Source organism: Protopterus annectens, chromosome 1.part1 (assembly GCF_019279795.1).
Source record: "Protopterus annectens isolate FY-2018-M chromosome 1.part1, PAN1.0, whole genome shotgun sequence".
In the NCBI taxonomy this organism is placed as follows: domain Eukaryota; kingdom Metazoa; phylum Chordata; order Ceratodontiformes; family Protopteridae; genus Protopterus; species Protopterus annectens.
The window spans coordinates 268,716,789-268,741,750 of record NC_056726.1 but is presented as its reverse complement, the minus strand read 5'-3'; the positions used below and the strand labels follow the sequence as shown (position 1 = coordinate 268,741,750).

At 38.9% G+C, this 24,962-nt stretch overlaps 1 protein-coding gene across 3 annotated transcripts in view; it reads right to left on the bottom strand.

The window, feature by feature from the left end:
- Positions 1-24,962, bottom strand: part of LOC122804506 (synaptotagmin-like protein 2) — a 3,492,381-nt gene that overhangs the window by 2,365,552 nt on the left and 1,101,867 nt on the right. For all 3 annotated transcript variants that reach the window (XM_044074423.1, XM_044074432.1, XM_044074438.1), the window contains one exon: positions 11,409-11,519. In XM_044074423.1, coding sequence (XP_043930358.1) covers positions 11,409-11,519 — 111 coding nt within the window. The remainder of the gene's footprint in view (positions 1-11,408; positions 11,520-24,962) is intronic.

The window sequence follows — 24,962 nt, the reverse complement described above, 5'->3', positions numbered from 1 at the left end:
CTGATACAAGATATGTCATTTTATTACACCACTACACACAATATATGGAGAAATGACAGGCCAGATGCCATTACATTCCTTTTGTGGACACACCCGCCCAGAGTGTTGTGTTCCTCACAAAAGCCAACAGGTGCTGATCAAAACATATTCTGCTATCATCTGCCTTATGTGTTCGCCGGTATTTGCGCTTTCCATCAGTGGCAGAACTCACATGCGTGTGTGGGAGACTGAACACTGTATCGGGGACACTGCATAGCACCCTGAGGGACACATTTATGTTGTTTCTATTAACCTTCCACATTGACTATCACAGGGCATTAGTATTCATCCAGATTTGTCGAGGTACATGCTTTTGACTTATACATGTTTTGTCATTTGTCATCACGTCTTTCTTCACACCTGTCCACCTAATTGCACTAGTTCTGTACATTTATTTAGGTCAGGGTTACCTTCATACCTCTCAACTGTACACATTTTGGGTAAATGTCCCGAACTTAGACGTCTGATTTTGTTCCTTTTTTAATAATATTGTGCCTTTCTGGTAATTTAGTGGGAAGTCATTTGGGACTGTGGTGTTAGACAATAATGACAGGCATTTGTTGTTTACAATTAATAACCCTCAAAACATTCATACTATTGACTGATCCATTATTCTATCAACGTTCTGACTTTGTAAGAGGAATATTTGAGATATTCCCTATTTGTACTTATTTTAAAATGCCTTTGTCCAGATGTCTTATTTTGATTGAGAGGTATGGTTACCATCTTATTCGTACGCATGTACGTCCATGATAATCGCTTACATGACACTAATATAACTCCCTACGTCTTCCCCCAATAGTTTACACGATATCCAGTAGATGGGTTCTTCATTTTAGGAAGTTAGAGGTGTCTGCTATACCCACATAGGTATATTAATCACTCCCATGGGGCAGACCTCATAAATCTGTGCCAACCAACACCTAGGCACCTAGGCCCATTATTGCATACCCATGATTCCCAGACCTGACACCCCTCCACAGTAGTCATAACACATATTTAATGTGAGCGATAATAAAGAATGACGACACTTCTAAGCACTATCCACTCTCCGCATGTCGGTACATATGTCTTACATTCTGTCAACCCATGTGTTATTACACTTGCACAAGCTACTGTTGCATGTACAGCTATATTGTAGTTGTGGATGACACTTCTTTGCAGCAATCATTACAGGACAGTGCATTTATAGATTCACTATTTTTGGAGTCCTGCAAAGGACACCTATATCCATGTTTAAAGAGTAGGACTTACAGATCTGGCACACTGATACTTTCTGGGCAGTAGTTTTGAGAGCAGCAGTGTATTTACCTTAATTGCATGTCTGTTATGTGTATCCATACTAGCTATGGTGTAACCTATTTATGTACATGTGTTATATCTACGAGGACATTTGTTTATATGTTTGTTAGGTATATATCGATTGATGTTGTATGTGTTTGAGTGTATATATATATATATATATATATATATATATATATATATATATGTCTGTACATTCATTTCATATATTTATTTAGTTTAAGTCTGTGGATATATATATATCTATACACAAATGTATATATCCATATATAGACATTACGTGTAGAGACCAGCATTCATTTGCTATGCTGTGAGCGGATTACACACGCACAGGCGCACTTGCATTTCCTTATTGTGGGTTACGCGCAGGCGCACATGCATATCCTTATTGTGGGTTACATATGTTTACTAAGTCTTTGTGCTTACGTGGGCTTTATTACTTGTGACAGTACCAGTACAATATCTGTAATCCGGTTAACGGACATATGCGAAACACACGTTCACCTTTACATATTTAAATGTCTGTACAGCACAGACGCATTCATTACACTAACATTATATGTGCTGTAGTCGTAGTTGAACCGGGACTGCATTCACGTTGGCCGGATGCTGTAACCACTATACATTTGGTGTTCTGACTCATTTATATGCATACCCATAGTACATAGCTACATTAACATATGCCTCACCGCTTCACTTACGACACAGGCATCCATTCTCCTGCTGGGAAAAATGTGGTACTACATATTACACATTTCCTATTCCCTACTGCTCTGGACCCAAGCTGCATATTTCATCACTGCAGGGATATTCAGAACCCCAAGGCTTATAGTCCTGACACATACAAGTCTTTAATTGTCAGGGTGTTCTTCATGTGGTGATCTGGGTTTAGGCTTGTCCGCCTGGTGAACGGAACTGACCTGACCGTGTTCAAATGTCAGACAAAGCACATGGACAGAGTTTGTCCATTTTAAACATTTTATCTGTGTTTACAGACACAGGTGTTTGGGCACCTGTCAGCAGCTTATAATGTCGGCAATACATAATATGGGTGGGGGTAGTTACAATACATAATCCACGGTGTTGGTGTTCCCATTCACATTATTTTACCTGTGTTTACAGACACAGGTGTCTGGGCACCTGTCAGCAGCTTATAATGTTGGCAATACATAATATGGGTGGGGGTGGTTGCAATACATTATCCACGGTGAGTGGTGTTCACATTCACATTTGACTATTTCCTGTATTCATTCATACGAGGATTATTATTTTGGACATGAATTAGCTATGAATTAGCTACAGGTATGCAGTAGTACAGTAAACATATGTGAAGGTTTGTTACAGTAAGAATGTACGGACCTCTGTAATACTCGGGCACTACCCCACATCCTTCACAACATTTCATGCTAATGTACATACTATTATTCTGTGAACTTTCGAAGTTTGTGAGAGCAGTACTTACATATATCCCTATTTGTCCACCCGTCATTTTAGGCTTTGTCCAGATTTTGTTGCTGTAATAGGTTGAGTGGTGGTGTCGGTATGTGATTGGGTTGAATATATACTGTCGATAATTCAGTGGGGAGTAGGGTTACCGCCTCTTCCTCTTTGCGAGGGGAAGTCCCACTTTGGGCAGTTGTGTCCTGCGACAACACTTAAGACATGGCAAGTGTCCTGTGATTTTAAGACACAGGTATATTTCTTATTTTCTTTAATAGTTGCTTTATACAGGTATTTTGTATCTGAAACACATAACTATTTGGGTTAGCATAAGCTATTCACATGCTATGACATAAGCTTTTATCTTGGCAAACAAGTGTAATTCTGTCCTTTGCACTGGCTGGGGGTATGTTTTATCCTGCAAATTCTCACATTTCTACAAGGGATGTCCCACCTTGGGCATCTGAACAGGTGGCAACCCTAGTGAGGAGACCTGCATGGTGGACAGCTGTTCCATCCTGCATAGTATGTTTTGTATGTCTGTGTAGACACTGAACAGTACCATGACTACACATGCATGTTTTGTCCAGATGTGTACAGTACTGGACACCGTGGTGTGTAAACAACTCTGGGGTTTCAACAGGTTACTTATCCCACGCGGGATGTACACACATTTTGCCGAAACATGAACGCGTGGGCATTTGGATTTACGTAACTGTGATGGGATGTTTACAAACATGGCATACATATTTGCAATCCTGACACTGCCTAGGACGATACTTCCTACTACATATGGGGAATACACGCTATGTGTAGGTGTACGGCTGCGCAAGGCTGGTAGCTGGATTTGGTGGACATTCGGACATGGGTGCGGGTTATGTGCTATACAGGGGTTGTTGCGTATTGCATTTGCATGCATGGGTTCTGCTTTTGGATATCCCGGTTCCGTATATAGCATCCTATGTGTATGTGCCGGTTACGTTTCTGTTCATGTGTATAATACATTTTAATATACATATGTTTGTGTGTGTTTGGTATACAATTTGGACTGTCATGTTTCTTTACGGTTGTTATATAGCCACAACTGCCCAGCTGTGTACTATCACTACCACTGTGGGACTGCTGGTGACCATGCCCATGGGGCTAGACGTGTGTATTGGCGGCACGCTGACATGATGCGCTTCACTTCCACTGGGTATAACTACTGACAGTGCAGTACATTACGGACACACGATTTTAAATATCATTTGTTCCATGGATGGAAACTCATATTGTGTTGCGTGCATTTCTGTTTGGTTCTCCATTTTGTGTGGCCGGGAACTGTCTTGCATGCTTTGCATACGTTTCATTAACCACGGACACTGATAGGTGCGATTACTATTGCAGGCAGGCTATAATATTCAGCAGTTTAGGTTGCTCCTCGCCAGCCGACATTGACACGCCTCCGGGCGCAGGTTAGTAATGCCCCATGCACTCGCGCACGTGTCCTATGCACGTGGATGTGGTGGCAGCACACCTTCATTAATATGCATATGGTGCTACTACACCATTTATATGCCGCACGGCCGGCGCAGGCCTTACACTGGCCTTGCGCCGAGCTTCATGAATCCGGGGGTATATTAAAAACACTCATTAGAAAATGCAGTTACAACTTAATACCTTTTTTTAAACACCTTTAATGTGAAAAAGACAAAGTAAAACATTCCCATTGGCAAACTACCCTCACCAAAAACATTGTATCAGAGACAAGGCTTGGAAAAAGAGTGGCTGCCTCAAAAAAAAAACTTTCAGCAATACAAGGAATTTCATAATAAAGCTAAACAAAAAAGATATACAAAAATAAGAAAATATTTTGACCAACTACAACTTAATCATAAAAACAATGCAGAAAAATTCTGACCCTCTATTCACACACCACTCAATCCTGGCTCAAAAAAATCCAATTCCCTCTCAAAACCGCCCCCCCCGTAAAATAGCATCTAGATTTCATAATTACTTTATTTGCTGTCCTCACCAATACATTCACCATCCCCTCTACAAACAACTACCCCTTCCACTACCACATTAATGATGAAAAACTGTGAATCCAATCAATCTTTAGATACAAATGCTAACAACTTTACCTTAAAACCTGTAACAATATCTACTATAAAAACTGTTCCTTAAACCTTGCTCCACAGCTGCCAACAACCTCGGACCTGAATATCTCAAGATGGCAGGAAAAGCCGTATCTTATCCAGTAGCTATCTTGATCAATATATCCATACAGAAATGCTATTTCCCACCCATTTGGAAAAGAGTATATGTCATCCCATTGCAGAAGGGAGGAAACTCTACAGAGGTCTCTAACTTTCATCCTATTGCAATTCTCTCTCCCCTCTCAACAATTGTACAAAAATGTATCCATGCACAACTTCTTCCTCATCTTCCCTCAGAGCAGTTCTTAACTAGTACTCAGCAAGGATTCTGCTCTGGCCATAGTACACTACTGCACTATTACCCTTTTTCTGATAATATAAACAAGAAAAGGGACTCTGGCAAACTTATCTCTTGCATATTTCTGATCTGTCCAAAGCCTTTGATACGGTCTCCCACAGCAAATTCCTTCAACAGTTGCATCTCAGTCTACCCCCTCCTTCACTTCAGTGTTTTAAAAGCTATCTATCTGACAAACTGTCAGATGGCAAAATACTTTTTCTCCTCACCTTCCTGTTGCCACTGGTATACACCCCAAGGCTCAGTTCTAGGTCCAGTTCTCTAACATTTTCATTAATGATCTCTATTCCACTTCTAGGCAAGCATCACTTATGCCGCTTGTTGATGACTTGATACTAATATGCTCATCTGACACTTTGGTGCATCTTCTTGAAATCACACAAGAAGCCTTCACCTTTTGACAACTGGCTTCACAATGCCCAATTACTCAACCCACAAAAAAAAAAAAAAAAAAAACACTACTCCTATTCCTTCTCCAAAGTACATCTGAAGGACAAATCCAGCTTCAAAATCGTTGTTCCTGTACTGATTCTCTACTCATCTTCACCTGGCTGTATGATCCTCTGTTACTTTACATAACCATTTCCCATCACCTCCTTCTTATTTCTACTAATCTACTCTCTCTCCCTTCTTTATAGTTACAATTAAAGTAAATGTATAGCTTTTACAGTTTCCAGAATTGTATACAGTGTTTTACTGTGCTTTTTCTTGTTCTTTCTAAAACTTATTTTTAGTATATCTCTGTGCTTTACAATACTTTTTGATTAGTTTTGATATGTACAATTTTCAACTGTTTCATATATAATATGTTTGATTTTTTTCACTGTTAAATGAAGATTTTCTACCTGGGCCTCTGCTGTAAATGGGTTCTTGTGACCTATTCGGACTTTCCTGGTAAACAAATGTCAATAACTAAATACAGCAATTTTAATTATTATAAGCTTGTCTTCATCCAACCTGTACTTCCTCCTATTTGTTACTGGCTCTATACTAGAAAAATTGTTAAAACAAATAATTCATATATAGTCCACTCCCACAGGCTACACTGGCAATGTTCAAAGCTAGAAGAATAAAATAAACAAAGCATTTTTAAAGAAGCAACTGTGTGGTCACTTTTGCAAGTTATGCTCATACTTGTCCTTCTACTCTGGATCCAAAAAGTTTACTTTCATTTTTTTTTTTGTACATTATTCTCAGCTGACACATGGTGTGCATAGCCAGTAACAAACATGGCTGCCCTGCTTAGTGCTGCAACCCAACCATTTCCCAGAACGGTGTCATCTCTACTTCTACAGCTGACTTGTCTTTTCTCAGTATGCTGCTACATGAATTCCAAGAACAAGAAAATGAAAGACTAAAAATTACTTAACAAAATGCAAATAAAAGGGAGAAGTTGCAGCCCACCAGGCTAATACTTTGGTTTAATAGTATATAGTATCAATACTCAAAATACCTTGTATACCATAGTTTGTAAATTTTACTACCTTATGTTCCAAGAGTGAGAGTTGAGTGGATTGTAGATTAATCAAGATAAGAGCACAATGGTACTAAATATACAGAACCAACTGATATTCCCAACATTCTGGCAGATAGGTTCAGTGCTAACTTTACCCCAAGGGCCCATCTCTATACCGGAAGAATGCAAAGTTCCTGTAATCACAGCTGCACAGGTAAAAAGCACTCTCTCCAAAGCCAAGAACACAGCATCCATGGGACTGGACAACATCCCAGGCTGCATTCTACATGAACTACAGAATGAACTGGCACCCCAACTAAGCACCATGTTCAAGGATAGCCTCACCTAAAGCTTTGTGCCCACTGAATGGCGCACAGCAATGGTTATCCCGCTCCACAAAGGGGGAGCCACCACAGACACCGGGAGCTACCTCCCCATTAGCCTAATGAGCCTGGTCTGCAAGGCCATGGAACGTATCATCATGAAACTTATAAACAAAGACATTGGTAATCTCCAAACTCTGGATCACACCCATTTCGGGTTTGTAAAAGGCAGATCATGTCTCATAAACCTGATCAACTTCTTTGAAGCAGTCACCAGAACCGTATACGAGGGTACGGTGGTTCACACAGCCTATCTAGATCTCACCAAGGCTTTTGACACCATCCCCCACTCTGGAATTATAGATAAACTCACTAAACTAGGTATACATCCCTATTTCATAAGATTGGTTGCCAACTGGCTTACTGACAGAACACACACTGTGAAAGAAGCAGACTCCAAATCTGACTTCAGACCAGTGACAAGTGGAGTACCACAGGGTTCCGTCCTGGGTCCTCTCCTGTTTGGTATCTACTTTTCTGAAGTACAGGCTAACACAGAAGGTCTTTGGCTAATGGCGTTCACAAATGACTGCAAATTAGGAACCATAATTGAAACTCCTAATGATGTGGACATCCTACAAAAGGGCCTCACTGAGACAGATGCCTGGTGTCAAAGCCATGGCCTCAAGCTCAATGCCAGAAAGTGCATTGTCATACCCTTTGGTAAAAACTCTGTACCCATGAGCTACCACATAGGTGGTAGTCTACTTAACATAGAAAGTGTGATAAGAGACCTTGGGACACAGGTGGACAGTAGTCTCTCCTTTGATAATCACATCACCACAATAGTCAGGAAATCCTTCAATGTGGCACACCTCATCACAAAAGGTTTCTCATCCAGGAAGAAAGAGGTCATTGTTCCCATCTACTCGTCACTCATTAGACCCATTATGGAGTACAACACCCCTTTTGGTATGTACCTCACAAGACATCTACAACTGGAAAGGCCGCAGAAATACCTCACAAAGAGGATTACCGGCCTCAAACAGATGCCCTACGCAGACCATCTCAAAAAACTCCAGCTTTACTCTGTCGCATATCGCCTACTCAGAGGTGATCTCTGCCTAACATACAAAGCTATGTCAAACTCAGAGCTGCTGGACATGCTCCACTTAATGACATCCCAATCCCTCTGAGCTACATGCTCTAGGGATCTAAACTTTGTCACCACAATAAACAGAACATGCTGGAGGGATAGATTCCTGTCTCAGAGACTTCCCATACTCTGGAACAAACTACCTATCTATATCAAACAAAGCTCCTCATTAGCAATTTTCAAGAAAAATCTTGAGGACTGGATGGGAAATACGAAATTCACCCCGTGGATCACCTCTGTGGCTCTGCTCGACAGGGGCACAGGAAAATCATTTTCTTGGGTGGCAAAAGCCAGGGTACCTTTTTGGCTAGGCTTGTACAGGCCCTAGGGCTAATAGCCTAGTACCTATCTATGAACCTATAAAGTAGTGTAGGGATGATATGGGACTGAGCAATTCTTTTTCTGGCATTATTGGTGAGGTATTGTTTGATTTCAGAGAGTGCACCTAGCTTTTGGTGGGTGATTTTTACTACTTGTTTATGTGATGATCAGATTATAAGCTTTCATCAATAGTGACTTCTAGAAGCTTAGCTTGACTTGCTAGTTCTATGTTAGTGTTGCTAGAAGTGATTTCTATATTGTTTTTATTGTCAGTTGAATGCATTGGAATAAATAGAAACAGTTTCTTTTTTAGGGTTATGCAGCAGCTCTGTAAAACTCATGGGTGAGTTATTTAATGTATCTATACTTTTAGCAGAACAGATGAATGCTGAATCATCTCCTTTCTGTATGATAGTGGCTTGATTAGAAGCTAGGTGGGGATCATTAATAAATATATTGAAAAACACGGGACCTAAAATTGATCATTGAGGGGCACCCACTATAATGGGAAGAAAAAAAGGAGATTCCATTTTGCCATTTTAGTGCCTATTGTCCTATTTCAAAGATAGCTTGAGAAAAAAGATAATGAAGTTTATCATATTCCAAAGTAAAAATAGCTTTTGAAGCAATTTCTGGTGGGATACTATGTCAAAAGCTTTGCATAAATCTAGGAAAAGTGCTGAGACTAAGTTTGCAGAATCTTGATATTGGTTTAACAGATGTTATAAACCTAAGGAGAGCTGTACAAGTATTATGAAAAGGTTGGAAACCATGCTTTCTAGCAGAAAGGAGGCAGTTGTCAATGAGAAACCTTAGATGTTGAGAGTGGATAGACTTCTCCAGAATCTTTTGAGAGTGGAGACAGAATGGTTATAGGTTTGAAGTTTGAGAGCTCATTCCAATTTCCAGCTTTATTTTGCATAAGGATATAGCACCATTTCTATAAGGATGGGACATAGCTTTCGGTGATGAAGTGGTTGATTAGGACAGAGGCAGGAAAAGCTTGGGCTTCAGCAGCAATTTTTAAGTATTCAGATGATCGGTTATCAGGGGCATTGGTGATCGGTTCTAAGGTTAATAGCTTTTTAATTGCAGAAATTGAGATTGGTTTAAGGACAAATGTTTTGGAGTCTAACAAGAGAGGAAAGGGCTGTCTGCCTATTCCGAGGGTTCAATAAGAGAGGTTACTGTCTGGATAAATTGGGTACTGAATTCACTGACTATACTGTCATTCTTGCTATGATGAAGTAGGTGTAGGTTGTGTTGGTGTACTGGGTTTTAACATCTGGTTGTCTGTAGTCCAAAAAGCTTTGGAGTTATTATAATTTGCTGTCTGTATATTCATATAGTTTTTTTTTATTAATTTTTGATTTTATGTTTAGTGGATATTTTGAGATGTTTATAGTTTTAATGGAAGCTATTGTTTTAACTTGCTTCCATTTTTCCATGCTAGGTCTTCCTGTTTCCATGAGCAATTTAACACTTTTTGAAAGCCAGCTGTTACACTTGATTTAATTCTTTTGGATATTATTGGAGCTAGTTCATTCAGTATGTTAAAGAAAATTGATCAAAACAGAGCTACAGCTTTATCAAGTGGAAGGGTTTGATGAGTCATCCAGTTGACTGATGGTCATGCTGCAATGAATTGGTCCTTAGTGAAGAAGGAGCAGTTACCAGTAAGGTGGTACTGATGCTACTTTTGATTAGGCTAGTGATGCCTTATTGCAAAGATAGATAGTGATTAGGTATCAGGGAAGGCACCTGTTCAGAGGATTTTATTTGGGGCATTGAAGAGAATCCAATCTAAGGTTGAGACTAACAGAGTTTTTGAAAACCCTTAAGGAAGATGAAATAAGCTGGGTGAAACCATATAAGGTAATGAACTTAGAAGGGCTGTTAACATCAATAGTTTGCCGATCCACATTCAGGTCTGCTAAAATGATTGTCTCACGTGAGATGTTAGATGCCCAAGAGAGTAGTTCTTCAGCAGTAACTTATTTCTTCAGGGAAAGTACGGTCATATAATATAAAGTCATTTCTGAGCATTAATTTGTAAAGATGATATAATTATTTAAGGGTTGAAGAGTGGGGATGGGGTTGTATGAGACCAAGAGAGGTTTAAAGCATTCTTGTAGGGATAAACATTCAAACACAGTTTGCTTGGTTCTATGCCCAAATATAACCATTTTAATCCCTTTAGATAATGAGTGGAGACATTGAAAACTACATGGCCATGTTAGTGTTATTTGATTTCAGGTTCTAGATGGATCGGTTTAATTGTGAAGTGGTCATACAGAAAGAGAGGGACGCTATTTATATAAAAGCTTAAGCTGAAATATGGAGTGTATTTTTATTGTAATTCATGTTATTGTAGTTGAAACCCTTTTGAGTGTGAATGAGTCCAAATGCAAAGCAGTGAATATCTTTGCTTTCAAGTCATGCGTTTGTAGACACCTTATGCTAATATTAGAGAACAGCCCACAGGTATTTCTATAAAAACATCTGGCAAGTGTTTCACTCTTACAAAATGCTTTACAGCTATGCAGTAAAACTGCTGTCAGACAAAACCTGAACAGAAATACTGAAGTAATATGTCCCTGCATGCTCACACGTATCCTTGATTGAAGAATAAGAACAATATTAGATGTTAGCACTGAGAATGAGATACTACATACTGAAGGAGGAGGATATATTTACAAAATAAGCACCCTAGCTGTGCTCTAAAGTGCATAACATATATACCCGAATAACACTGCCATTTCCCAGATTTCGTTTAAAAATGAACTTCACTCTTCTTTTTACGCAAGTTATTTCTGAAATACATTTCATGGGTGATTGATGTTATATTTCAGTGTTTGTAACAGGTTTTTCTTACCTGATAAAGGCTCAGTTTGAAAATGAGCCAACAGAGGAGGAGAATGTATATCTTCAACAAATTCAAAGGAGGTAGCTTTGTGTTTTCCTTGTATAGGTGCATTTTCTTCACCTGGAATGCAGAAAAATAAAAAAAATAACAGATTTAGTTTGACCTCATGGCTATCCAGATTTTAACCATAAATAGTACATATCATGTGCTTAACAGTTCAAAATGAATGAGAACACTGGTTGTTCTAGAAGTACTATACCATACTGCCTACTGTGTGCCTTATGTAACTTGTCTGGACTGTACTATGGGATACTTCTGAGAAAAGACCATGTGTGCCTAGGTTTTACCTGGTAACCAATACCTTAAATCTCCTTTTTATAAAAGCTAAGGGTAAGTAAGCAAGATTAATTTTGCATTTTTCACATCAGCTGCTGTCAAAAAGGTTTAAGGTATTACACACAGCAAAGTCTCTGGTTTGTCAGGCTCTTTTTGAAATTTTTGCGTATGACAGTTTTCTGTGCTACCTTTTTCTTACAGTTTTGATCATTTTACAAAGTAGTAGTTTACTGGGATAGTAATAATGAACACAGTATATGAAATAACAACATATAGGCAAACAATGTAGCACCACGACAGTCTCCAAAGACGACAGAGGACTGCTCAAGTTTATATATTCATTTGGAAGGGCATATGTTGAAACTCTTAAAACACTGTGCTTGGATGAGAAAGTTGACACAGATTCACAAACCTAGAAATGAAGGATGAGGAAAATATGATTTCATCCATTCTTCACAAAGGTTTGGGACAAGTATTACAAGCCTACTTATACATTTCTAATCTGTATCCAACCTTTAGTGCACACACTTCTCATCAAAAGCTGTCATGGGCATCTCTAATGTCCTTTTTGTGCCCAAATCTCTACATTCTGAAGAGGTCTCTCTTCTAGCACCCTGTTCAGGCTTTACTGAAGGTTCTAATGAATAGGATCATCTATGAATGAAACACACTTTCCCATTCCCTTTAAGAAAAGGGGGACTACCACCTGCTTTGCTAATCTTGAGCCCTCATTTTCATGCAACATTGAAAAGACTTAAAGGCATGACACTCCAGCAATATCCATCACCTTCAGTAAGTCAGGCCTGATCTCTTCCATTCCTACAGTCAATCTTCTGCAGTGACCTGATCTACAGGAATGGGCTCAAACCCACCAGCTGCTTATGGTACTTCCTCCTCAAAAGTGGGTGTGTCCATGATCAGCATCTCCACAAAGTGTTCCTTCCAAATTCTGTCCATATCTTTAGTTGAGGTTAACATTTCTTCACACCTGCTGATCTCAGCATAAGCAATAACCTTTCCCAAGTCAGAATATATGACTTAACCAAACCTTGTGGCTATCTGTTAGTCATTCTCCAGAGGCTTAAACTCATCTCACACACGCACAGACAAACATAAGCATTCACAGTCTCTGCCATAATTGGTGCCTTTTTAAACTGTTGGTACCTACTAAACACATCTGAAGACTTCCACCAGAATAATTACATAGGAGGTCTCTTGCTTTAACTTAACTTTCATCCATACTGGTATCTACCAGAATGTCCAAGGGTCAGTACCATGACAAACACTAACCACCCTTTGGCCACATAGCCTTGTTACTACTCAACTACTGAAACCTCTGTCAGCTCCATGGTACAGAGGAATCAAGCCTTGACAGTGACTCAACTGCCTAAGGATTGTTTTCATGACCTACACCCTGGAGAAGCTGGTTTGGAAGGGTGGAGTAAGCAGTCAGTGTTGAAATGGCCATTCTGGTGTGAGGGGAAAAACCTTAGTCACTGGTACTGACACCTGGCAACAGGACTTTCATACAGTAGTGCAGTACAAACGGCCATATGGCCTCAGATTTAATAACATGACCACTAATTTCACTCTGACATTTGGCAAGGTGTTATTGTATCAAGCACATGGATAAGTAGCCTTGTGTTTTAATAGGTGCTCATTATAGATATTCACCTCTCTGGTTCAGGTAAGACAAACCATTGTTCCTCAAATATACCTTTACGGGTATATAGGCATGAATACACACAAGCCGTATGTGAAGTTTGCATGTCCTGATGAGGCCTGTATTGAGGGAGATTGCTTAAGCAAACCACATCAGGGGAAACGGGCATTAAAGTGCAAAACACTGATGGCTGCCTACATTATTTTCTGTCCTAATGGCTTAAATCACCATTCAAATCTAATGGATGACACACCTAGGCAGAAAAGAAGTCAAAGGAAATTAATGAGGTCTTCACCTAACTTCCCCTCATATATCAAAAATGATCTTCAAGTTGTGAGAGCTCAATTCATCCTGTGCAGAAGCCTTTGCTGGGCAACCCCAAGATGATTTTTAATATATGACTGACAATCCTGAGTCTGTCCTAGCTCCCTCCCAGATGTAAAGTATTTGACTGGTACTTCAACATCCCTCTTAATCACTAGTCTCATATTTGCTATCATTTTTACAAATCGGTCTTCAGTCTCTGACCCAAGGCAGTGCAATACCACATACAATTCTCAGCGTCCTCGTGTGCAGATGTGTTCATTATGGACACCCTGTAACTAGCACTGGTATTCTGGAACAATTCACAAATCTGGTTCAGCTCAAAGTACTTCTCCCAGTTACTCATCCTAGTAATCTTTGACATGCACGGGCACACACACACACACACACACACACACACACACACACACACACACACACACACACACACACACACACACACACACACAGTGAGCAGTTAAGGCTCTCAGTAAGATTAGAGGATCAGTATATATCTATGCACTAACAATTCTCTTCTTTCTGCAGCTTATAGTCAGAGTGAGGTGGCCATCAAATTTACTGGCTCAAAATCTAAAGGAATTGTACCCATTCTGAGGCTTGCAAGCATCTAAACACCTACTTAGCAGCTCTCTTGCAAGGGGTAACTCAAAAGGGAAAGTGACCCCGTCATCTGTTTAAAAGTCTCAATCCAGGAAGAAGGCTTCATACAGAGACATGACTGATGGTACCTAGCTAGTCCATGCAGTGTTTGAACTGTGTTTATAGCTAGCAGACATGGTTATATGCACCAGGTTATTTAGCTGTCTTGGGCATACAAGGGTGCTTCTGTTATACCGCCACGCCAAAGTATTTACTCATTTATAGAACACTATAAAGCATAACCCACAGCAGTCCAACTCTGTGTGGCATTGACATGCTCTACACAACTGAAAATTCATATATCTTATTGCTAGTCAGCTTAGATTACCCCTTCTCAAGAATATGATGGTACCCAATGCCAGATGGGACGTGACATGGCACTTATGGCGTAGCATTTAACACCAGGTATCCAGGAGCGCTTGCTGATAAATCTACAATTCACAAATGTTTTCGGCAACAGGACTGGCAGAATCATTACCATTTCTGTTTCTCATCTATGGTATGGGCAGGAAAGCAAACCAGTTCAACCCGTATTGAAAGTATTCTACTTTTTGTTTGTTTCATTACCAAACACTGCACTCTGATTTTGACTGCACTGATTTCACTTCTGAAGTACAAACATTTACTGAACCCCTATTTCCATGTAAATTATTGGATAGCCTCAACCTTCAAAAACCAACAATACTTTCTTCCAGTATTATTGTCCTACAAAGGCGCTATTTCTGATTCTTTGATTCTAACTAATGCTCCTATTCCTCTTTGTATCGAATAAAAAGATTGTTCATTATTGCGCACCTTACTTGCTTTAGCAAAAAAAAAGTTATTACACTATTACACTAAATTAGGTGCTAAATTTTTTTTCCATTTAGAGAGTTTTTTATCTTGCCACTGTGGTTTTCAAAGAGAACTTTTTGTCACATCCTTAAGAACAAACAAAAGAAAATTATGTGAATGCTGACTCGATCTGAAACCATTAGAAAATTATAATGCTAGCTGACTATCATTTATAGATATATTTTCATTGTTATTTTTGACATGAAATGGAAAACATTTTGCTTTAACCTGTTATATTCATTTTATTTACTGTAAAAATGTTTTTTTCTTCTTTTGGTGTTTTTTGAAAATAAACTTTATTTAAAAAAAAAGTAGTACCTGTTTGAGGGAGTGTGACTTTGGCTCAGTTCACCAAATGCTTAAAAATAAAAGGAATATCATTTGCTATTATTTGTCTTTGTTTAGCAGGAAAATCTTACTGGGCAAAGACCCTTTTCAGGGGACTCCCAAGAAAAAAATGGTTTAGAAACACTATTGGTGATGTATTTCACCAAAATCACAGATATACTGTACATGAAATTTGGGTCATATAAATATAACAGTATTTGATGATGACAGGCTCAGCAGAAGTGGTACTTTGAGCTATACAGTTACACAACAACAGGATAAGAAAAAAAATTAAGTATACATTAACAAAACAATTTAACAATATATTTAAAAATATGTAATAGTAAAGGACACACAGCAGCAGAATCAATCTTTAGATGAGAGTAAAGAAACAGTTAACATAATGAGGGACTGATACTGAGAGACACAAGAGTGAATTAAGCCACAGATGAAAAGAAATCAGAATCAGATTTATTGCAAAGTAGTGCAATTAGTAATAGTTGAGAGGGTTGGAAGCGGAGGTTGATTGGGTGGAGAGGGATAATTGCATGACAATTTGGAAAGGAGGCAGGATTTCAATGCAATCTTGGAATTTGTCGAGATTTATAGTTTATTAAAGAGTTGGGGGGGGTGTGTCCCAATATTTGCAATACCGGAGGATTATAATACGTCACCATGGGAGTTATTGGAAAAGCAGGTGACAGAATTTGTCAGAGGATCCAAGGACACAGGGATGGACATACAGACATTTGTGAATATAATGTGGACATTTGTTCTGACTCAGTAATCTTCTGTGAGCCTGTTTTAGATGGTACAGTGTCAGAAATTTAGGAAATTCAATTAAGTTGACAACGTTTGTGTTGGAGAGCTAGTGGCTTTATTTGTTTCTTCTAGTGTGGCATGCTGGTTAGACCGGTGGTAGTTTGGTGAGAGATGATGAATGTATGAGAAAAGAAAATAACAGATGCAATGCACTGGCTTGTGGAGTCAAAGCAGGCTTTAGCTTTATATAGCTGACACAGTTTGCATCAGTTATGAAACATGATGGTCACATCTAAGGTTGATCAGTGGTAAGTCCAAGTACTTCAGTGTGAGGAATGATTTCAATGGGAGGGATCCCAGATAGAGTGAAAGTAGATGTGCCATTTTATGGGGTTTGAGGGTGATTAGCATTACCTTAATTTTTTTTGCATTGAGAATGAGATTCGTTTTTTCAAGCCATGTTGCCAGAGATGAGGAGGACTGTTGTGTAAATGACTGTAGTACCAGTTGTATTTGTATTGGGTCCATAATTCTCAACTGTTCAGATTCTTGACTCATTGTAGGTCTATTTTTTCATAAAATTGTAGTTTTCTGGCAAATCACTGCGGACTGAAGTCAGAAAATAATGGCAGACATTTAATTTCCAGACTTAATATCCTTCAGAAAATTCATGTTAATGTAAAATCTGTTATGCTATCAACTTTCTAAGTTTATAAGAGCAATATTTAAAAGTGCACATATTTTTGGGCCTTTCCCCCATTATTTGTGGCTTTGTCCAGATTTCTTGCTCTAATAGGTTGAGAGGTATGATTGGGAAGCATTGTGAGTCTGTGACAGCAGGACATTAATGAAAATGTTAGAGAGTATGAGACCTAAGATGTAACCATGGGAGACAACAGGTACTGGAGGGAAAGGAAGCAGTAGATTATATTATTTAATGCTTTGAGTCCTGTTGCAGAGGAAAGATTGGAATGAAGAGAAGGAAGAGTTGTATAGGCTATATTATAAGACTTGTGGAGGAGTTTGTGGTTCGAGACTATGCCAACTTTTTTGAAAGATCAGGGAAGACTGTTGAGATCAAGAGGCATTTTCTGTGATAGAGCATATTATTTAATAACAAAAAGACTCAGATTTTGTTGTTGTTGATTTTTGTGTTTAAATTTTGATCACTGGTGAAATATTTTTTGGGGAGGGAAACTTGGGTTGTGATGTTTCTCCAACATGATCAATGCTGAATTTAGAATGGTATCTTAAATTATTACATATAATGGGTTAACATGTTGGTGTGTGGGTGGGATTACATAGATGGACAGATGATTGCCAAGAGGGTCTGGTAAGATATGATGTGGAGCAAGAAGGGTTAGGATTTGGAGGGTGAGCGTAAAAGTATATCCATTAGAAGATAAATTAAGTGGAAATATAGGAGCTGCAAAGAGATGATGGAATAAGGAAGAAGTAGGAAAACAGACATAGTGGGATTTGTGGGTAGGCAGATGTTGGAAGTTGTAGCTCTGAAGTTACATGTGGAAAAGATGTGTGTTTCAAGTAATGGAGTAAAACAATGGGAAATTTAAAAGGAGACTGGAATTATATGGTGATTAGAAGTAGTGTGATATTAAGGAAGCTACAGTGGTACAATCCGAGGAACATTTTGTAATTAGGAGGAGGATTTGTATGTGGTGGTTGGCAAAAGGATTTATTTGTGAGGAAGCAAGGAAACCAACCGATGCAACTTTTGTGTAAGTAGTGGGGAATGATTGCAAGGTATAAAATGTGAGGGAGACTATTTGGCAAGGAGTTAGTTGGACTGTAGTTATAAACTGTTAAGTCTTAGAGGTGTGTGTTTCTTTAGGAACAGGAATATGTGGATGATGGAAGGAGACGATAGAATAAATCTCTTGATATGAGAGGGTGGCTGGGGAAATGGGAGTGGGTGAGATAGGAACAATGCAGAGAATGACTCGTACTTTAGTGTGGGACAACCAGTCTTTGTATGCAGCGATGAGAGAGTCACTATCAGGATTCTGGAGCGGAGAAGCCAAAGAAAGGCAATGATGTCTGACAGGAAAAAAAGTTGTGTGTTCAGTATTGGAAGTACTAAAGCACTGTTAGACTGTATGTTCATTAAACACTGGGTAATGTACTGCTATATTATTACAGAAAAACTGACACAAAGGGAAACTTGCTATTAGGAGTATGTCACAAGTGGTTTATATAGGGCACCAATCCCACAGCTGTTACAAAAGCAGAGAAGCTTTGGTAACAGAAAATCTTATGTAACAAATAGAATATACCTAACTAGGAAGCCCATTCTTTAACAAATAGGCAGTACTTAAAGGTAAACTGCTTTTCTGGACATTTCAGAGCCAAGACGTGGCTTAATTGCAGTTAAAAAGGCACCAATTCCATTTCAGGATAGCTTGAGGAGTGGGGGAAGCAATGCAATTTTGTCTTCTGCAGTCCCCACCAAAAAATGATTCCTGAGAAAGACTGTTTAATACTATGCTATTGGAAAGCTACAAGGCATACAGAATTTGCAGATGAATAATATAAAAACAATCTACATGTTTTTCAGTGGAGGGAATGTATAAGCCTCTGGAACACATGGAGAGAGAAGTAAAAGTGTGAAATGAAATTCTTCATATACAAGTAAATTTCCCTTCTGAAAACATGTTAAATGTTGTCTAGTCAGAACAAGCAAATTAACCTCTGTGTGGCAGACAGAAATGGTTTGCTTTGATGCAAGTCACATTTCAAACCATTCAGATGGTACTTAAACTTTGTCTGTGTCTCAACCTACCATATCCCTTCACAATTTCCATGGTAACTACAATGTGCAACTTAAAAAGCCATATGGCTTCTCTTACCTGTTACTGAAGTGATTTACTGGCAAAACTAAGTTCTAAAGTGAAATCAAAAAGAGAAAGCAATCCGGTGGCTGTAACTCATAACCAGGATTTAGTCTGGTTACAAGTTGAAAGTCCAGCACCCAAATGTTGAGAATAACATAAAACAGCTCACTGCAGTCTTACAGTGATTTTGCAACAGAGAATAGCATAGTGAATTTGACTGCCTGCAAGGCAGTTACTAGCAAATCAAAAAAATACAAGAAATGGGCCCACAAAATTTACCCTAAAAACATTGCTGTCGAAAGGTGAGATATTTACGTTTGACCTGGGTACAAACGTTTGGTTTGTAACAAACCAAGTACATTTTATATATGGTTTATGTATATTTTATATGTATTTTAATGTATTGTTAAACATATCTTGAAAATATTTACATTTATATGTTCAACAAAATTGAGCAGTGTGGTTTTAAAAAAACAGGACAGGTTTTAATTAATTTATTAAAAAGATAGTGGGATTGTTTTGTTTTAATTGAATTTTGTATATAAAGACATGACAATTGAAGGGTTTTGCATACATCTGATGTTCAAATGTGGACAAAAACGCGGTGAATAAGTTAGGGTGTTTACGTGTGGATTACAATTCTTGTGAAGATTGTTTTTTGTACTGCTTTTACTGTGGATTAATAAAGAATTTGGCTGACACTTTGGTTCTATCTTTGGAGATTGCCCTTAGAAGTGCTTTCATCTTTTAAAGTTTTGGCAACTGTATTGGCACTTGGTCTCTACATTCAAGTGTTTTTTTGGTCTACAAACTTTACAGAGTTGCCTATGTCTGGTTATGTGGTACGTCAGATGTAATAGACATTAAAAACTGTGATTCACACTACCAACATTCTACAGATCTGAAACTGAAGTGACTAAAAAGGAGATGCTGCCAGCCCAGCTATCTGGAATTTTGTAAATAACTATATGTCCTTTGTGAATATCAACATGATTTATACAGAAGTGTGACAAAGAGAGATACTGCCAGCACAGCTGTCTGGAATTTTGTAAATAATTATATGTCATTTGTGAATATCAACATGATTCATATAGATGTTTGTGTTACAAATGTAGTAAAGCTGTAGTATGTCATATAAGATGGTTTGTATAGACGTGTGCTGAAGAGGTATTTTACAAAATGTTGTTTGAAATGTATCCACAGTGTACCCTACTGGAACACAACATTAAAGTACATACACTTTTGTAACTGTTTAAATGTATATATTTTAACAAGGAAAACTGGGATACAGAAGGTTATCTTCAGAAAAATAGTTGAAATAAAATTACTTTATGGCCATGCAATAAGAAGAGATTATCTTTCAGTATCAGAGCAGCAACAGACACAAAGTCTGTGCTGAGAAGTTTTCTGTATTGTCTTGGAAGGTTTTATTGTTTTATGACTTCCGGGATCTGCACAGATTTGAGGGAAAGCCCTTGTGTATGTATTTTTGCAGGTAGATGCTAAATACTGCTAGCTTTCAGCAGTGGAGGGTTTACCCGAGATAGAATCAGATGACAAGAAATTATGTAATTCTGCAAGCTATCTCAGCAGTAATATTTGAGTTACTAATGTAAGAACACTCAGAGAGACTGAACATTATGCATTCTGTCTTTGACCTGACATTAGCTAGACAATCTATTCACATCTGCCTTACTAATTAAGTAATTGTACAAGGGTATAGTAATGCTCTTAGATATAGTCAGGAATATAGCAAAGCTTAGCTTAGATATTTTTCTTTATTTGGGACTGTCCTGCAATGTTGTTTTAAATATTTCCTGTGATTTTGAACTCTGATATAACTGTAAATATATACCGAGTATTTTCTTGTTCTTTTATTATTTGTTAAATATATTGAATTGTGGCTAGTCTGTCTAGAGATATTTAAGTTCTGAGAGTACTTGCATATTTATTTGGTGACACTGTGTATGCCACTCCTAATAGCCTTGCTCTTGGTCAAACTACCATTTGTATTGATAGTAACGTTACACAGTAAAATTGGACACCCATTATTATGGGCCTTAAAGTAGCTGATAAAGAGCTGGCTGGTGGCAGTAATAACTACCTTATAGGCTTGGCAGAAGAGGGCATAACTTTTCTCAGCCTTTCTCAGGTGTGTGTGTGTGTGTGTGTGTGTGTGTGTGTGTGTGTGTGTGTGTGTAAAACAAATCTCCAAAAGTGTGTGTGTCAGCAACTTGGGAAGGGGCATGAAGCACTGGTTGGCAGAGTGTTGGAGGTCTTGGCTTGGCCACTCAGCTGAGACCTCAACTCTATAGCTGTGCCACTGGGGAGTCTTATTGGGGATCTGGAGAAACTAGCCCCAGACTGTGGTCTCTGCGTGCTCTTAAGGGAAATTGCACTTGATGCAGAGATCTGCATCTGGAAATACTGTGTGTGTACCTGTCATCCTCCCAGTGTACATCCCCAACTGTTGCCAGTGGTGAGGATTGAGTATCCTTGATTACTGGTCCAGTGGTGGGGTGTCACAGTGACCATAAGACGCTCATTTCAATAAATTCTTTAGAAAAATACCAGCTGGCCTTAGAATACTCGGTTCAGCTACCGACAGCCTTCTCCACTTTTGAGTAGTGAGTTCATTTTCATTCTGTCATGATCACCACTACTTTTGTGAAAATAACAGCTATGTCTCTGTTTATTCAAGTATGTTTATTTTTGAACTTCATCTGGTTTGCATTAGCAACTCTTGTACATATGAATTTCTTTTAATGTAGTAAATGTGTGTCAAAGCTGAAGCAGTCCTATTAGATCTGTTAATTTAACTAGTTAACATGTGAACATATACCTAAACTGTATGTCATGTTGGCAGAGAGACAAGTACACATCAGTAGGACTTTTTGCCTATCTCATTACATAAGCCCCACACACACACACACACACACACACGCGCACACACACACACACGCACACACACACACACACACGCACACACACACACGCGCACACACACACACACACACACACACACACACACACACACACACACACACACACACACACACACACACACACACACACTCATCAGTTATAGTCCTCTCTTACGTCCTGACAGCCTTAGCTAGTGTAGAAGAAAATACCCTATACTCAGTTCGGATCATATCAACAAACATGGAGATAATTCAACTTAAAGAGACTCTCTGCTGAAACAATAGCATACATCATGCCGAGTCCTGAAACATCAAAATGACTAAAAATACAGAACAGTGAATATGAAGTATTGCTTTTCTTCTTTAATGTGGGGGTAACCCCACTGTACCACAAACTTTTCAACTCCAAGATCATCATACCACACAGAAAAGGAATTTTCGGAGTAAATCTGAGTAAAAGCGATCTTCAATTTCATATGTGCAGGTCTGGATATTTGGTCTACATTCAGACTCCCAATACTTCAAATTCTTATGATTTAAGCAGCATTTGCAGCACCCTAGTCAATGCCCAGTCATGTCATCACATGAATGCATCACCCTAACTAGTGCCAATCCAGCCATAACAGAAATGCAGCACTCCAACCAGTGTCCATTCATTTGACTGTCCTGACAAGATAATATGTAAGATCATCTTCAAACTTACCAGTTAAGATCAGACCAACTTTTCCATCTAGTACTACTACTTTGTAGCTTGCAGATCTCTCCTTTAATATCTTGTTCTTTTATTTCAATTTACCCTAACACTCAATAAAGTTCATCTCTTAACCTAAATAAATTACAAGTGTGATTCAATGAAACCAAGGCAGTTTCGCTCTGTATGTCAGAAAGTGAAATTCCACCCTGGACAGATCCTACGAACACTCCGATTTTTAAAGTACACTTGTTTAACTACCACGGCATTTTGAATTTAATGCAACTTTTCATAAAGTAGAATGGAGATTCATGCAATATAAATTAAGCAAATGCCATTGGAAACAATTTTCTGAATGCACTTGGGGAGTGACTCCTGTAATCATTAATTATCTGTAGTTCAGTGCAGCTCAGGGGTAAAAAAAATTTGGATATGACTTATTTACAGCTTTTAGATTATGTCTCTCGCTAGTTAGAATACTGTACCTTTGGAAAAGCAGGCCTTTCGCAGAATTAGATTAGTGTCAGGTACTGCACCCATAGGTTCAGATAGGCAGAAATAGCCGACAAGTGAGCTTTCAGTGTAGAATATGCCAAGCCAGCATGTAGTAGGTCACACAAGTAGGAAAGAACCAAAGGAAATCCTGCTAAAAAGAGGTCCTGGTGATGTTTAACAGAAAATCTGTTTCATTTTGACATGTATGATTGCATGGTATTGGGTTTTCTGGCCTCCTGCAGGACCCTAAGCATGTTCTCAGAAAAATAGGGTTTTGATCCCTTTCTGACACCATCACCCAATGTGTCAGTTGAAGAGTGGGCAGATGAGGGTGAAGGAGAAATCTTCTATCCTGTTTAAGAAGATCCATGCAGTGCGGTAGTTTGTGATGATTACCCCTGGCCAGATGTAATAGGAGGTGAAGGGGAAGCCAGTGCTGTTTGGGTCAAAAGGGAGGCACCTCCAAGTTGTTTGGCGAGTCCTTCTTGATTTTGTGAAGGAGGCTTACAAGAGGAGGAAGGGGAGGAAAGGCATGCAGGAACATTCCCTTCCAGGACAAAGGCATGGCATCCACCATCCAAGTATGTTCAGAAACATTTCTGTGAATCACCCATTTGACAGGCTGTGTCCTGTACCTGCTGAGAAAATCTGTCACAAGATTGTGCTCTGAAGGCATATAGAGTGCCTATAGGGTCACCTGCAGATTAATAGTTACTACCCATGCTTGAAGGGATAATCTGCAAAAAAGTTGACTATGGGCCCCCTTGTTTGGTGATGTACCACATGACTGTGGTGCTATCTGTATAAAGCTTCAAGGGACCTGGCACCCAGTATGAGTGGAAAGCTTTAAGGGCCAAAATGACAGCCCTCAATTGCTTGACATTGATATGATATACACTCTGTTGAGGAGACCAAATTCCTGCACCTTCAGAGTGCCTGAAGCTGCTCCCCACCCCAACTCTGAAGTGTCCATAAAGAGTTCCTAGGACAGCTGAAGAACCTGGAAAGAAGCACCTGGACAGAGATATTTGTTGAACCTGCCAGTGAAATTCAAATTTGAGACAAGGGAGCAGGGGAACTACATAGTCTAGCATGCATCAGTGTTGAAGCTGCACTGATCTTGAATCACTGCTTTACCTGCTTATATTACTGCTTACTGCACTTGTCCTACTATTTTTTTCACCCTAAATTTAACTTAATTTATTGTATTTTTAGCTGCACACTCAAGTGTGCTAGCCTGCACTGTGTTTTAAGTGTTTGGTTGCCTTTTATTGTAATCGTAGTGAGTTTTAAACTGTGCAATGTTGCCCTTTTACTGTACTTGTCCTCACTAAGTGCATTCTCCATTTACCTGTAAAGAAGAAAAAAAAAAAATTCACCTTGTTTACTTTTCTTCCCGCCTTTTTCTTAACTAGTATAGTCCAGTTACTGATTTTGCTGTATTCAGGACCGTTTTCATAATGTCTGAGTGCCGCATACCTTTCAGTGATCGAGGGAAGCCTTTACTTGTATCAGCGATAGTGGTAAGCACTGGGCAGCCTATCAGTCACAAGAGGAGTGGTTTCAAACTCAGAAATTGTAGCTTATTGGCTGTACTAGCCCCAACTAGCATCCTGACATCACCCAGAATGATACCACAGTACAAGTAGAAAAAGATTGACTTCAACAATTAGCTAAGTTTCTGGTGTCATTCTAAGGGAATCCAGTATCTGTCTG